Below are 17,324 nucleotides of genomic sequence, written 5' to 3' on the forward strand. Positions count from 1 at the left end.
CACTATATAAGGCCACCAGCGCGGCGGCCTCGTGTAGTGTGTTGGCGTCTGTAGGAGTTAGTGGGTGTTCTGTGTACCTTCAACACAGTACACACCGATCGTTATCGGCCGATTTTGCATTCTTGCTCTTCTGTAGTGGTTGTTGTCTGCTTGCCCTGACCGCAGTATACACCGCTATATCCACCTATATAGCTAGCTATATTGCTCTTTTTAAAAAGAGCTTGCAGTCAGTTGTAGGAGATTGTGCGTGCTGTCTGCGTGCCCTGACCGCAGTATACACACTGCTATATCCACCTATATAGCTAGCTATATTGCTCTTTTTAAAAAGAGCTTGCAGTCAGTGGTAGGAGATTGTGCGTGCTGTCTGCGTACCCTGACCGCAGTATACACCGTTATATCCACCTACATAGCTCTTCTCTAATTGAGCCATCTGCAGGAGTTAGTGGATGTTGTGTGAGCCTCCAGCACAATATACACTACCCAATTGCTGGTTTTCCCATCTCCCTTCAGGCCATTACCATGTATGGAAGGCCAGCAAGGAGAGGCAGACAGGCGAGAGCCGATAAAAGAGGGCAAGCAGGCTCTGTGTCTAGAGACAACAGTGCTGGTCGTGGACGCGGTGCATTGTCATCATCAGCACGTGGCCATGGGACACGCTTGTCCTTCTTTTCGGCAGCTGGACATGTTGAGCCGCAACATGCCGAAGACTTGGTAGAGTGGATGACCAAGCCCTCTTCATCCTCCTCATCCTCTCTCACCCAGGCTCAGGGTACTAGCAAAGCAGCTGCCAACGCATCGTCTTCCCTCCTCTCAATGTCATCATCAGTGACTCCTTCCCTAGACCCACCACGTCCTCCTGAGGAGTCTCCTGAACTCTTTGAGAACAGTGTTGGGTACATGCTCCAGGAGGATGCCCAGTGTTTTGTAGACATGTGCATTCGTTTTCGTCCGAATGCATTTTCGTCCGAATTTCAGCTATTTTCGTTTTCGTTTTGACAAACGATAACGAAAGCACAAAATCCGAAAAACGGAAGATCCGACATAAATAAATGCTTTATTTTCGTTTTCATTGTTACAACAGTTCGATATAGAATAGGAGATTCGACATGACTCTGACAACAATCTGTGTCTATAGAACCTGTGTTCGAATGTGCTTAACCTTACCTCTATTAGTCCAAGATTATATAGAGAAAATATTCGACAGAGAAAAAAGATTTGACAGAGAGAAAAGATTCTGCAAGATACTGTCCTAAAAAGTGTTTGGGGACCCGGGTCCTGCCCCAGGGGACATGGATCAATGCAAAAAAAAGTTTTAAAAACGGACGTTTTTTCGGGAGCAGTGATTTTAATAATGATTAAAGTGAAACAATAAAAGTGTAATATTCCTTTAAATTTCGTAGGGGGGGTTGTCTATAGTGTGCCTGTGAAGGGGCGCATGTTTCTGGGGCTTAGAACTGTCCCTGCACAAAGTGTCATTTATGCAGGAAAAAAAGTCCTTTAAAATCACTCGCAGCTATTATGAATTGTCGGCTCCGTAATACAGAGAACACTCATTGAAAGTCATTGATAAAAAAATAAATAAATAAATAAATAAATAAAGCGTGGGGGTCCCCCAAATTCAATTACCAGGCCCTTCAGGTCTGGTATGGATATTAAGGGGAACCCTGCCTCAAATTTAAGAAAAAATTTGACGTGGGGTTCCCCCTAAATATCCATAACCAGACCCTTCAGGTCTGGTATGGATATTAAGGGGAACCCCGCGTCAAATTTAAAAAAAAATTGACGTGGGGTTCCCCCTAAAAATCCATACCAGACCCTTTATCCAAGCACGCAACCTGGCAGGCCGCAGGAAAAGAGGGGGGGACGAGAGAGCGGCCCCCCCTCCCTCCTGAACCGTACCAGGCCACATGCCCTCAACATTGGGAGGATGCTTTGGGGGTCTGTGACCCCTCAAAGCACCTTGTCCCCATGTTGATGAAGACAAGGGCCTCATCCCCACAACCCTGGCCGGTGGTTGTGGAGGTCTGCGGGCAGGGGGCTTATCAGAATCTGGAAGCCCCCTTTAACAAGGGGACCCCCAGATCCCGGCCCCCCCCCTGTTTGAAATGGTAAGGGGGTACAAAAGTACCCCTACCATTTCACAAAGAAAGTGTAAAAAATGGTTAAATAAAACAAACACACTTTTGAAAAATTCCTTTATTAAAAATAAAAAAATAAAAAAAAGATTCCAGCGGCGGTAATCCACTCTTGCTATCCAGCGACGGACGGTCATCTCTCCAGCGATGTCTCATCTCATCCAGCGCAGCGAATCCTCCGTCCTTCTTCTGTCTCCGTGGAGGAGACACTGCAAGGATTCCAGCGGCTGACGTTTCTTATATACGGAGGGCGGGGCCACCCGTCACCTGACCCCGCCCCCTCTGACGCAAGGGGAAACCCGGGGTTCCCTGTGACGTAGGGGTGACCCGCACCCCTCTGATGTAACACAGGCAGGTTTCCGTTACATCAGAGGGGGGCGGGGTCACCTATACGTCACGGGGAACCCCGGGTTTTCCCTTGCGTCAGAGGGGGGCGGGGTCAGGTGACGGGTGGCCCCGCCCTCCGTATATAAGAAACGTCAGCCGCCGGAATCCTTGCAGTGTCTCCTCCACGGAGACAGAAGAAGGACGGAGGATTCGCTGCGCTAGATGAGATGAGACATCGCTGGAGAGATGACCGTCCGTCGCTGGATAGCAAGAGTGGATTACCGCCGCTGGAATCTTTTTTTTATTTTTTTATTTTTAATAAAGGAATTTTTCAAAAGTGTGTTTGTTTTATTTAACCATTTTTTACACTTTCTTTGTGAAATGGTAGGGGGTACCCCCTTACCATTTCAAACAGGGGGGGGGCTGGGATCTGGGGGTCCCCTTGTTAAAGGGGGCTTCCAGATTCTGATAAGCCCCCCGCCCGCAGACCTCCACAACCACCGGCCAGGGTTGTGGGGATGAGGCCCTTGTCCTCATCAACATGGGGACAAGGTGCTTTGAGGGGTCACAGACCCCCAAAGCATCCTCCCAATGTTGAGGGCATGTGGCCTGGTACGGTTCAGGAGGGAGGGGGGGGGCGCTCTCTCGTCCCCCCCTCTTTTCCTGCGGCCTGCCAGGTTACGTGCTCGGATAAAGGGTCTGGTATGGATTTTTAGGGGGAACCCCACGTCAATTTTTTTTTTAATTTGACGCGGGGTTCCCCTTAATATCCATACCAGACCTGAAGGGTCTGGTTATGGATATTTAGGGGGAACCCCACGTCAAATTTTTTCTTAAATTTGAGGCAGGGTTCCCCTTAATATCCATACCAGACCTGAAGGGCCTGGTAATTGAATTTGGGGGACCCCCACGCTTTTTTTATTTATTTTTTTTTTTTTTTTTTATCAATGACTTTCAATGAGTGTTCTCTGTATTACGGAGCCGACAATTCATAATAGCTGCGAGTGATTTTAAAGGACTTTTTTTCCTGCATAAATGACACTTTGTGCAGGGACAGTTCTAAGCACGGGAAACATGCGCCCCTTCACAGGCATACTATAGACAACCCCCCCCCTACGAAATTTAAAGGAATATTACACTTTTATTGTTTCACTTTAATCATTATTAAAATCACTGCTCCCGAAAAAACGGCCGTTTTTAAAACTTTTTTTTGCATTGATCCATGTCCCCTGGGGCAGGACCCGGGTCCCCAAACACTTTTTAGGACAGTAACTTGCAAATTAGCCTTTAAAATGAGCACTTTAGATTTTGAACGTTGGAGTCCCATAGACTTTAATAGGGTTCTAAAGTATGCTATATACTAGCTCCATCGAATCTTCTTTATACATTCAACAGACACCATAAGCCTTCAAAGACAGATTCGACCGTGATTCATGTGGATTTTCGGACGAATGCAATTTTTGAACGAAAAACGAAATAAATAAAAACGAATTTCGGGAGTAACTAAATAAATTAAGTTTTCAGACGAAAACGAAATTCCGAAACGAAATATTTTACTCTGCACATGTCTAGTGTTTTGTAGGCTCTGATGATGATACTCAGCTAGAGGAAGGCAGTAGCATGAGTGCAGAGAGAGGGGATGCTCAAGAAGGACAGCAATTTGGCAGTCATGTTCCACAAGCTGCAGCATACTGCCATGTTTGTTCTAGCGATGAAGAGGGAGGGGATGAGGAGGACACTGACTCCACAAGGGTGCCTGGTAGGAGAGAGGAGGGGGAAGAGGAGGAGGAGGTATATGTCCAACAAGGCAGGATGCCCCCCGGGGGCCAGCTTAGGTGCAGCACACCGACTGAATCACACCGCAGAGCTCCCCCTGTGCAGGGCGCTGCCTCTGTGCGTTATTCTACAAGTTCTTTGATGTGGGCCTTTTTTGAGACAAGTGCATCAGATCGCACCGCTGCTATTTGCAACATATGTCTCAAGCGTATCTCGCGTGGCCAAAACATCAACTGCTTGGGCACCACATGCTTGACCAGACATATGTTGACCTGCCATGCAGCTTGTTGGCAAGCGTAAATCAAAGACCCACACCAAAGAACAAAGCGGACCTCTCCTTGCTCCTCATCAGCTGGGATCTCCAACCCCACTAGACCTTCAGTCCTCTCTGAAACCTGCTCTGAGAGGAATGAAGGTGTAGAATTAGGTGTGTCACAGCCAAGTGCTTCCGGGCACTCTGCTAGCAGTACACCCACGTCCGATTATTGCAGGCAAATGTCCCTGCCCCAGCTGCTGGACCGGCGAAAGAAGTTCACTCCCAGCCATCCACATGCCCAGCGGTTGAATGCTAGCTTGGCTAAATTGCTAGCATTTCAACTGCTGCCTTTTCAGTTGGTAGACTCACCCCCATTTCGTGAGTTTGTACAATGTGCGGTTCCTCAGTGGCAGGTCCCCAAACGCCACTTTTTCTCATGGGAAGGCGATTCCGGCTCTCTACCGGCATGTGGAAGGCAATGTCCTTGCCTCGCTGGACAGGGCGGTCAGCGGTAAGGTGCATATTACCGCTGATTCATGGTCCAGCAGGCATAGACAGGGACGTTACCTGTCTTTCACGGCCCATTGGGTCACTCTTCTGACAGCTGGGAAGGATGCAGGACAAGGTGCAGTAGTGTTGCAGGTTGTTCCGCCACCACACCTCCAAAATGCTACTATTGGTTGTGACACACCTCTCTCCTCCACCCCCCTCCTCTTCTTCTTCCTCCATGGCCTCTTTCAGTGCTCTGTCCTCAGAACCAGCGGTGCTCCGTAGGCGTTCAAGGGGCTACGCAAGCACGCAGGCAAAACGATGCCATGCCGTGCTTGCGCTGGTTTGTTTGGAGGACAGGAGCCACACTGGGGCAGATGTTTTGTCAGGTCTGCAGGGGCAGGCCAAGAGGGGGTTGACGCCACGCCAGCTTAAGCCAGGAATGGTGGTTTGCGACAATGGCACCAACCTCCTCTCCGCCCTCCGACAGGGACAACTGACCCATGTGCCCTGTGTGACTCACATCCTTAACCTGGTGGTGCAGCGGTTCTTGGGCAGGTACCCGGGCTTACAGGATGTCCTGAAGCAGGCCAGGAAAGTCTGTGTGCATTTCCGCCGATCATTTAATGCCTGTTCTTGGCTGGCTGAGCTCCAAAAGGAGTTGAACCTGCCCAAGAACCGCCTTATATGTGACATGCCCACCAGGTGGAACTCAACTTTGGCCATGCTGCAGCGGCTGCACACGCAGCAGAGGGCCATCAATGAGTACCTGAGCGACTACGGCACCAGGACAGGGTCAGGGGAGCTCCGTTTTTTCTCACCACGCCAGTGGGGCATGATCAGGGATGTATGCACTGTCCTGTCACCGTTTGAGGCCACAAGGATGGTGAGCAGTGACAGTGCATGCATCAGTTACACTGTACCTCTTGTCCACCTCTTGGAGCATACGCTGCGTGGAATAATGGACAGGGCACTTGAGGCAGAACAGAGGCAGGAAGAGGAGGACTTCCTTGCCTCTCAAGGCCCCCTTTATCCAGACAGTGTTCCTGCTGTGCCACCCATCACACAGGAAGAGAATGAGGAGGAGGAGGAGGATGATTGTGTCAGCATGGAGGTGGAGGCTGGCACTCAGCATCAGCAGCAGTCTTGTAGGGATGATTTACAGTCCCAAGAAACCCGTGGACTTGTACGTGGCTGGGAGGAGGTAGCTGCAGATCATGTTGTCCTTAGTGACCCAGAGGACTCCGGACCGAATGCCTCAGGTAACCTACGCTGCATGGCCTCCCTGATCCTGCAAAGCCTGTGGAAGGATCCTCGCATTCTTCGGATCAAGGAGAGGGACCATTACTGGCTGGCCACTCTCCTTGATCCACGTTACAAGGGTAAGGTTGCCGACCTTATCTTGCCGTCGCAGAGGGAGCAGAGGATGAGACATCTCTGGGAGGCCTTGCAGAAAGGTCTGTGCAACGCGTTCCCAGAGACTGGGAGGTTACAAACTCCTGGTCCTGGACAACGTGTTGCTGAGGCATCGGTCAGAAGGAGCGGGGGAGAAGGTGGCCGTCTGACCGATGCGTTCAGACAATTTTTTTGTCCGCAGCCCCAAGGTATGATCGGTTCCAGCAACCATCGCCAGCGTCTGATTTACATGGTGCAGGAATACCTAGGGGCAAGGTCCGACTTGGACACCTTTCCCACCGAAAATCCTCTGGCTTACTGGGTCTTGAGGATGGAACACTGGCCACAGCTCGCACAGTATGCAATTGAGCTACTGGCCTGTCCTGCATCCAGCGTTCTTTCCGAATGCACCTTCAGTGCTGCTGGTGGCTTTGTTACCGATCACAGGGTGCGCCTGTCCACCGACTTAGTTGAACGACTGACCTTCATCAAGATGAATCAGTCTTGGATCACCCACAGCTACCAAGCACCTGAAGCGGAAATAACCAAATCATTTTTTTTTAAATATCACATCCCTTCAAGACTGCCTATGCTGATGCTGAGTGACTGTCGTGTTATGTTGATTGTCTATCCACTTCCTCCTCCGCTGATATGTTGGAAGAACATTTTTGGTTCTGGGTGATGCCACCAGCCCAATTTTTCAGCCCCTGTTTAACAGGGGCGTTTAATTACAATTTTTGATGCAATGCTTTGCAGCAAGGCTCATTCCTGCACCACAACTAGAGTATATGGGAGAGGTTGCAGTGTCGTGGCACCAGCACCAGTGCCTAAGGCCCAATTTTTCTGCCCCTGTTAAACAAGGGCATTTAATTACACTTTTTGATGCAATGCTTTGCAGCAGGGCTCATTCCTGCACCACAACTAGAGTATATGGGAGAGGTTGCAGTGTCATGGCACCAGCACCAGTGCCTAAGGCCCAATTTTTCTGCCCCTGTTTAACAGGGGCGTTTAATTACAATTTTTGATGCAATGCTTTGCAGCAGGGCTCATTCCTGCACTACAACTAGAGTATATGGGAGAGGTTGCAGTGTCGTGGCACCAGCACCAGTGCCTAAGGCCCAATTTTTCAGCCCCTGTTTAACAGAGGCATGTAATTACAATTCTTGATATAATATTTCCCAGGAGGGCCCGTTCCTCTGCCCACCCAGAGTAACTGTGAGGACTTATAGTGTTGTGGCACCAGCACCACAACCACCAAAGGTCAATTCTTCTACCACTGTTCAACAATGGCATGTAATTACAATTCTTGATATAATCGTTCACAGCAGGGCACTCCAGCGCCCACCAAGAGTCACTTTGAGGGCTTACAATGTTGTGGCAAAACCAACACCTTGTTCCGCCATTTCTGCAGAGCATATAGGACAGGCCCATACTTTCAAACATCCAACTTACAAACGTCTCCTACTTTCAAACGGAAGGAGACAACAGCAAGTGAGATGAAAAAAGACGGACGGCAAAACAAATTATACAGGGGTGATAACCCTTCCCTATGTTTTCCAAAAAGCTTAAAATTTTTTTGACTGGAGCTACACTTTAAAAATGTACCGGTTGAAAATTACAAACAGATTCAACTTAACACAACAAACCTACACAGTCCCTGTCTTGTTTGCACCGCCTGTATACTGCTGTTCTGAGTATATAGGGCCTGGGGGCCACACGTATTTTCTTTTTTTAATATGGGTACGGGGTTCCCTTTAATATGCGTACAAGACCCAAAGGGGCTGGTAATGGGCAGGGAGGGCTACCCATGCCATTTTTCTCAATGATTTTCAACCATATTGCAGGAACCAGATATAACATTAAAACCACAAGCAGTTTTAAATGGTGTTATTTCCGTTTAATGTCATTTTGTGCAGGGACTGTTCTAAACACGGGAAACACGTGGCACTTCACAGGCATACTACAGACACCCCCCAGGCACCATATTTAAAGGAATATTTCACTTTTTTTCCACTTTAATCGTCATTAAAATCAGTGCTCCCGCCAAAACGGCCATTTTTAAAAACATTTTAGGCATTGACCCATGTCCCCTGGGGCAGGAGCCAGGTCCCCAAACCCTTTTTAGGACAGTATCTTTCATATTAGCCGTTAAAATTAGCACTTTTAATTTTGAACGTTCCATTCCCATAGACTTCAATGGGGTTCTAACGTTCGTACGAATTTGGGGTCCGTTCGAAAGTTCTGGTGCGAACCGAACTGGGGGGGGGGGGAGGTGTTCGGCTCATCCCTAGTCATTAGTATTAACAGAACGAAAATAAGCTGCTGCTGCGCGGGGATGGGCATTCGCGCGGTGAGTTCTCTGACAGCCGCGGACACATGACCGGACTTTCCGCCAGAAAAGGTCAGATGGAATCATTCCATCTGAAATTACGATCGCGTGTGGGCTTCATCTGACCTTTTTTCTTCAGAAATTCAGACGGACCTAAAAATAGAACATGTTTCAAATCTGTCTGACTGAATCATTTTCTATCGGGAAATCCGGTCGTCTGTATGCTGGACCGATGGACCAAATACGACACAAGGACAGCTATTGGCTACTGGCTATTGAACTTCCTTTTCTAGTCCCGTCGTACATCATCGCGTTCAAAACAAACAAACTATGGTCCGTTCGTGTGTGGGCAAGTCTATACGGTCAGACTCGGAACTCCATCGGAATTCCGCCGGGGGGAACGTCGGATCTTTTCTGCAGGAAAGTCACATGGCATAAGAATGCTAGGTGGCCGGACAGAACCAAATAGCTGATTTTGTACAGAATTAACTAAAGGGAAGAATACATGACATAAGCTATACAGTACGGTTCAGTGTAGTACAAATACAGTGACAGTATCTGGGTATCCCTCGGGATTTGGCCTCTCTGACAAGGAGGTTGGTTGCATCGATCTATTAGTCCAAGTGGTCAGCGTCAGCCACATTATTATTATACAGGATTTATATAGCGCCAACAGTTTACGCAGCGCTTTACAATATAAAAGGAGACAATACAGTTACAATACAATAAAATACAAGATGATTAAGAGGGCCCTGCTCAGAAGAACTTACAATCTAATAGGGTGGGGGTTGTAACTGTAGGGGAATGAGCTGATGGAAGTGGTAGGAGATTAGTTGGAGACGTGATAGGCTTCCCTGAAGAGATGAGTTTTCAGGGATCGCCTGAAGGTAGCAAGAGACAGGTGGAGATAGCGAGTTCCAGAGGATGGGAGAGGCTCTGGAGAAATCCTGGAGAGGAGCATGGGAGGAGGAGACGAGGGAGCTTGAGAGTAGGAGGTCTTGAGAAGAGCGGAGGGGACGATTCGGATGGTATTTGGAGACAAGATTGGTGATGTAGCTCGGGGCAGAGTTGTGAATGGCTTTGTATGTTGTGTTTAGTATTTTGATTTTAATTTGCTGGGTGATTGGGAGCCAGTGTAGGGATTGGAGGAGAGGGTTGGTAGAGGATTCTATTGGGGTATCAGAGGCATTGCCCACATCCCTAATGTAAGACATAAAAAAACAAAACAAAGAACCCTCTAGCAGGATTTTAAAGGGCAATGACTCCAAAGAAAACATATGACAAATTAGATAGATAAAAAATTTACAAATTTAATAAAGCAGGGTATAAAAATAAATACAGCATGTGCTGTACCGACCATCAACACAATTACAGAGGATATGACATGTTATTCACAATGAAATCCCCCAAAAAACACGAATTTACATCACTCGTGTATAAATGGACAGAGTGATGCGCAACGCGTTTCAAGGTCACGCGTTATCCCTCTTCATCAGGAGAAAGTGGCATGAGTAATATATGGTATCATATAGAAACGGATGTCTTGGTATATCACATCAGAACTTTTATGAAGAAAGGAGAACGTATGGCTATGCTAACCTCACAGTGACCATTTAAGACGGGGACGGACACGGCCAACCCAACGACAGCCGAAAAGGGGGGTGGGGCAACAAGGGGGGGGGGGGGAAAGGCCCGACCAAAAGCTAGCCAGTCCTCACCAAGTTGAAGACGACAAGAAACTCACCTGATAGATAGGCAGCATAAGAACCGTAAAAATCCCAGAAATGGGGAACCAGAAGGCCAAAGGGTAGGAAATTGTTGTGAGATTGTCTGAATCCCATATGTGGCCTGTCATGTGACTATCCTTGCTTTCAGCTGGACTGGTAATGGCAAAAGAGGCAGCCGAGCATCCCTCCTTTATCCAACAAAAATTCCTGATGTGATATACCGATTGCAGGAGGAAGGAGGTCCTGATTCCTCTATATAGATCTTTATATCACTAGAGGGAACACCAGCAGGAGGAAGGAGGTCCTGATCCCTCTATATAGATCTTTATATCATTAGAGGGATCACCAGCAAGAGGAAGGAGGTCCTGATTCCTCTATATAGATCTTTATATCACTAGAGGGATCACCAGCAGGAGGAAGGAGGTCCTGATTCCTCTATATAGATCTTTATATCACTAGAGGGAACACCAGCAGGAGGAAGGAGGTCCTGATCCCTCTATATAGATCTTTATATCATTAGAGGGATCACCAGCAAGAGGAAGGAGGTCCTGATTCCTCTATATAGATCTTTATATCACTAGAGGGATCACCAGCAAGAGGAAGGAGGTCCTGATTCCTCTATATAGATCTTTATATCACTAGAGGGAACACCAGCAGGAGGAAGGAGGTCCTGATCCCTCTATATAGATCTTTATATCATTAGAGGGATCACCAGCAAGAGGAAGGAGGTCCTGATTCCTCTATATAGATCTTTATATCACTAGAGGGATCACCAGCAAGAGGAAGGAGGTCCTGATTCCTCTATATAGATCTTTATATCACTAGAGGGATCACCAGCAGGAGGAAGGAGATCCTGATCCCTCTATTTAGATCTTTATATCACTAGAGGGGTCACCAGCAGGAGGAAGGAGGTCCTGATTCCTCTATATAGATCTTTATATCACTAGAGGGGTCACCAGCAAGAGGAAGGAGGTCCTGATTCCTCTATATAGATCTTTATATCACTAGAGGGATCACCAGCAGGAGGAAGGAGGTCCTGATTCCTCTATATAGATCTTTATATCACTAGAGGAGTCACCAGCAGGAGGAAGGAGGTCCTGATTCCTCTATATAGATCTTTATATCACTAGAGGGATCACCAGCAGGAGGAAGGAGGTCCTGATTCCTCTATATAGATCTTTATATCACTAGAGGGGTCACCAGCAGGAGGAAGGAGGTTCTGATTCCTCTATTTAGATCTTTATATCACTAGAGGGGTCACCAGCAGGAGGAAGGAGGTCCTGATTCCTCTATATAGATCTTTATATCACTAGAGGGGTCACCAGCAGGAGGAAGGAGGTCCTGATTCCTCTATTTAGATCTTTATATCACTAGAGGGGTCACCAGCAGGAGGAAGGAGGTCCTGATTCCTCTATATAGATCTTTATATCACTAGAGGGATCACCAGCAGGAGGAAGGAGGTCCTGATTCCTCTATATAGATCTTTATATAGCTAGAGGGATCACCAGCAGGAGGAAGGAGGTCCTGATCCCTCTATATAGATCTTTATATCATTAGAGGGGTCACCAGCAGGAGGAAGGAGGTCCTGATTCCTCTATTTAGATCTTTATATCACTAGAGGGGTCACCAGCAGGAGGAAGGAGGTCCTGATTCCTCTATATAGATCTTTATATCACTAGAGGGGTCACCAGCAGGAGGAAGGAGGTCCTGATCCCTCTATATATATCTTTATATCACTAGAGGGGTCACCAGCAGGAGGAAGGAGGTCCTGATCCCTCTATATAGATCTTTATATCACTAGAGGGGTCACCAGCAGGAGGAAGGAGGTCCTGATCCCTCTATATAGATCTTTATATCACTAGAGGGGTCACCAGCTGGAGGAAGGAGGTCCCGATATAGCCACTGTGTACATATACACTATATTGTCAAAAGTATTGGTACACCTGCCTTTACACACACATGAACGTTAATGACATCCCAGTCTTAGTCCATAGGGTTCAATTTTGAGTTGGCCCTTTGCAGCTATTACAGCTTCAACTCTTCTGGGAAGGCCGTCCACAAGGTTTAGGAGATGTGTCTATGGGAATGTTTGACCGTTCTTCCAGAAGCACATTTGTGAGGTCAGGCACTGATGTTGGAGGAGAAGGCCTGGCTTGCAGTCTCCACTCTAATTTATCCCAAAGGTGTTCTACCGGGTTGAGGTCAGGACTCTGTGCAGACAGTCAAGTTCTTCCACCCCAAACTCGCTCATCCGTGTTTTTATGGACCTTGCTTTGTGCACTTTTCCAAATCACTTGGTGGAGGGGGGAGGGGGAGTTATGGTGTGGGGGGAGGGGGGATTATGGTGTGCGGTTGTTTTTCAGGGGTTGGGCTTGGCCCTTTAGTTCCAGTGAAGGGAACTCTTAAGGCGTCAGCATACCAAGACATTTTGGACAATTTCATGATCGCCCCCTAGTGTTTAACCCCTCCCCTGCCAGTGACATGTACACAGTAATCAGTGGCTATTTATAGCTCTGATCGCTGCATAAATGTCAATGGTCCCAAAATAGTGTCAAAAGTGTCAAAAGTGTCCGACGTGTCCATTACAATGTTGCAGTCCCGATAAAAATCGCAGATCGTCGCCGTTACTAGTAAAAAAAAAATAATAATAATGAAAATGCCATAAATCTATCCCCTATTTTGTAGACGCTATAACTTTTGTGCAAATCAATATACGCGTATTGAGATTTTTTTTTTTTTTTTTTTACCAGAAATATGTAGAAGAATACGTATCGGCCTAAACTGAGGGGAAAAAAAATGTTTTTTAGATATATTTTGGGGATATTTATTATAGCAAATATTGCCTTTTTTTCCAAAATTGTCGCTCTTTTTTTTTTGTTTATAGCGCAAAAAATAAAAATCGATCGCAGGGGTGATCAAATACCACTAAAAGAAAGCTCTATTTGTGGGGGGGGGGGGGGGAAAGGACGTCGATTTTGTTCGGTTGCAATGTTGCACGACCGCGCAATTGTCAGCTAAAGCGACGCAGTGCCGAACCGCAAAAAGTGGTCTGTTCAGGAAGGGGGATAAAATCTTCTGGGGCTGAAGTGGTTAATAGCAAGAAGATTCAAAATAAATAATCTATTTCTCCATTTCAATCCCAACATTGTTGATCAGACAGGAGATATAACTGTTATAATGGTATTTTATATCTATCTCCTGTCTGATCAACAATGTTTCTTTGTATCTATCTCCTGTCTGATCAATGTTTATAAACAATGTTACTTTGTATCTCTCTATCTCCTGTCTGATTCATGTTTATAAACAATGTTACTTTGTATCTCTCTATCTCCTGTCTGATTCATGTTTATAAACAATGTTACTTTGTATCTCTCTATCTCCTGTCTGATTCATGTTTATAAACAATGTTACTTTGTATCTCTCTATCTCCTGTCTGATTCATGTTTATAAACAATGTTACTTTGTATCTCTCTATCTCCTGTCTGATTCATGTTTATAAACAATGTTAATTTGTATCTCTCTATCTCCTGTCTGATTCATGTTTATAAACAATGTTACTTTGTATCTCTCTATCTCCTGTCTGATCAATGTTTATAAACAATGTTACTTTGTATCTCTCTATCTCCTGTCTGATTCATGTTTATAAACAATGTTACTTTGTGTTTATCTATCTGGAGTCTGTACTGTGCAGAATCAAGGAGGGGTGATGCCAGTAGGATAGAAGAAGTGAATGTGGTACACACATCTTTATTCTATCTTTTTTTTTTTTTTGGGGGGGTGGGAGGTAACATGCTCAATGTGCTACACTAGATAATAGTGTCAAACATGGAGTCAGAGTTTGTATTCCTGTATGTGGTCTCTGCAGCTTTGTAGCACATCACACCCGAGTAGTTCTGGTGACAGATTGCAGACCTGCAGGGTTGCGCAGTGTGTATGAACACATTGGGTTGGATCTACTAAGGGCCGGTTCACACTGCAGGCGAGGCGAGGCGACTCCGACTTGCCTCGCCGCGACCTGCCGCGACCTCAGCGGCAACTTGCAGATGACTTCTGTATAGAAGTCAATGCAAGTCACCCCGAGGTCGCCCAAAAGTAGTACAGGAACCTTTCTTCTGAGTCGGAGCGACTCGAGTCGCTCCTCTCAGAACGGTTCCATTGTACAGAATGGGGGCGACTTGCGAGAGCGAGGCGAGTCGTGTCTCCTCGCATCGCCCGCTGTGTGAACCGGCTCTAAAGGAGACGAATGACTACAGTACGCCTGCATCACACGATCGCATAATTCGATCCCTGGCAGAACAGCTTTAATATATGTGGGATTTTTTATGTCTGTGTTTTATGTTCAGCTTTAAATTATAACTAAAGGCAACTTTTTTTTTTTAGTTTTGGAAGAGGGATTAGAACCCCTGTTGGGTTTATATTGGGGCGTGCGCCCCCTCATTAGGGAGGTTCACCCTCTCTATTTGTCCTGGGACCAATATCACCGAGAGTAAAAGTGAAAGAAAACGCTACGTTTTGGGTTTTCACCAAAACAGGAACAGAGCGGGACCAACTAGGTAAAAAGGGGGGGGGGGAATTGGGGGGGGGTGGAAAGGAACACCCGGTCATCCCTTTTCCGGTGCGTGGTAAGGCGTGTGGAATTCGCTTTGCGGTGGACAGAACATTAAAGCGGGAGTGCGCCGGGACTCCGCGTTTTTTTTTTTTTTTTAAAGTCAGCAGCTACAAATACTGCAGCTGCTGACTTTTAAAATAGTGACACTTACCTGTCCTGCGCGCCCGCGATGTCGGCACCCGAAGCCGATCTCTAGATCGACACTCGGGTGCTGCCGCCGCCATCTTGGGTATGGGAATCAGGAAATGGAGCCTTTCGGCTTCATTTCCCGGTTCCCTACTGCGCATGCGCGAGTCGCGCTGCGCAATGAGGACGGTCCCCGCTGCCTCTGGGATCTGTGTGTTTCCCAGCAGGCAGCGGGGCACTTGCGGAAAGGGGCGTAATGTACGCCCCTTTCTGCAGTGAGCTAGCCCGGAAGTGGGTGCAGTTACCTGGATTATCCAGGTAACTGCACCCCCCTCCCCCCTGAAAGGTGCCAATTGTGGCGCCGGAGGGGGGGAGGAATCCGATGAGCGGAAGGTCCATTTTAGGGTGGACCTCCGCTTTAAGGTAGGTATCGGTATGCGCTAAATAATTCCACGGCCTCCAGGTTTTGGGAACATACCTCTTCCCTGTTATGCAGAGTGGCTGTAAAGCCGCGTGCACACGACCGGACTTTTCCACAGCAAAGGTCCAACGGAATGAATCCGCCAGACAATTTGGTCGTGTGTGGGCTCCATCAGACCTTTGCCATCCCTAAAAATCTGACGGACTTTAGAAATAGAACATGTTTCAAATTTTTTCACCGGACCCAGTTCCTAGCGGGAAACACATTCGCGTGTGTGCTAGTCCGACGGATGAAAACCGATGCTAGGGCAGCTATTGGATACTGGCTATGAACGTCCTTATTCTAGTCCGGTCATAAGTCATCTCGTTTTCTAATCCATCAGACTTTGGTGTGATTGTGTGTGGCCAAGTCCGTTCATTCGGAAAGTCCTCCGAAAGTCCGTCGGACCTAGTCCGTTGAAAACTCCGGTCGTATGTATGCGCCATTAGTTCTTCCATGTCTCGTAAATTGTTGACTTTAGTGAACCACAGAGCTTCCGTAAGGGGGGTCAGCATCTCTCCACAGAAGTGGGAGGCAGGCCTTATTGGCGTTTAGGAGTTGCATTGTGAGAAAGAATCAGTTACTTTCTGATTGGCTGATGGGGGTTGCTGTGGATTGCAAACACTTTATGTTGAATTGGGAGCGCCTGGGATTCCGGTTGGGATTGCTAATACAGACACTGATGTGTATTTTTCCTTTACAGTATGTTGGACCTCTACCTACCCAAAGTCTCCTTTAAAGATCAGTTCAGTCTGAAATATATAATGTCCCTCATGGGCATGGAAAGCCTGTTCTCCAGTGAAGACGCCGACTTCTCCGGGATCTCAGAGGATGGAAAGATACAACTTATCAATGTAGGTGTGAGAAGATGAGCTCGGTATCTGTTCTACCTCCAATTTACACGACATTCGTTCAGTGAATTTACAATGGACTTTTGAGGTCCCAACATAACAGCAAATATTTAACCAAAATATAGCTATTTTTATTCGGAACATTGTTTAAAAACAGCAATATACACTATATTACCAAAAGTTTGACACAAAGTTCTCGCAAATGTAATGAGGTGGGGAGGGAAGGCTCCTTGATGGACGTTGGGAGGAAAGATCATTGGTGGAGGCAGGAAGGGAAGGTTGGTAATGGAGGTGGGGAGGAAAAGCTCATCAATGGAGATGGGGAGGGAAGGCTAATTGATGGAGGTGGGGAGGGAAGGGTAATTGATGGAGGTGGGGAGGGAAGGCTAATTGATGGAGGTGGGGAGGGAAGGCTAACTGATGGAGGTGGGGAGGGAAGGCTTGTTGATGGAGGTGAGGAGGGAAGGCTCATTGATGGAGGTGGAGAGTGAAGGCTCATTGATGGAGATGGGGAGGGAAGCTCATTGATGGAGGTGGGGAGGGAAGGCTCATTGATGGAGGTGGGGAGGGAAGCTCATTGATGGAGGTGGGGAGGGAAGGCTCATTGATGGAGGTGGGGAGGAAAAGCTCATTGATGGGGGTGGGGAGGGAAGGCTTATTGATGGAAGTGGGGGGAAGGCTCACTGATAGAGGTGGGGAGGGAAGGCTAATTGATGGAGGTGGGGCGGGAAGCTAATTGATGGAGGTGGGGAGGGAAGATCATTGGGGGAGGCAGGGAGTAAAGATCATTGGTGGAGATGGGGAGAGAAGGCTCATTGATGGAGGTGGGGAGGAAAAGCTCATT

At 47.2% G+C, this 17,324-nt stretch overlaps 1 protein-coding gene across 1 annotated transcript in view; it reads left to right on the forward strand.

Moving 5' to 3' along the window:
- LOC143956454 (serine protease inhibitor A6-like) overlaps positions 1-17,324 on the forward strand; it is a 29,415-nt gene that overhangs the window by 10,578 nt on the left and 1,513 nt on the right. Inside the window, exon 3 of the mRNA XM_077466636.1 lies at positions 16,333-16,483. Coding sequence (XP_077322762.1) covers positions 16,333-16,483 — 151 coding nt within the window. The remainder of the gene's footprint in view (positions 1-16,332; positions 16,484-17,324) is intronic.

Source organism: Lithobates pipiens, unplaced genomic scaffold (genome assembly GCF_037356315.1).
Source record: "Lithobates pipiens isolate NorthernLeopardFrog02 unplaced genomic scaffold, aLitPip1_a1.2 Scaffold_37, whole genome shotgun sequence".
NCBI lineage: Eukaryota > Metazoa > Chordata > Amphibia > Anura > Ranidae > Lithobates > Lithobates pipiens.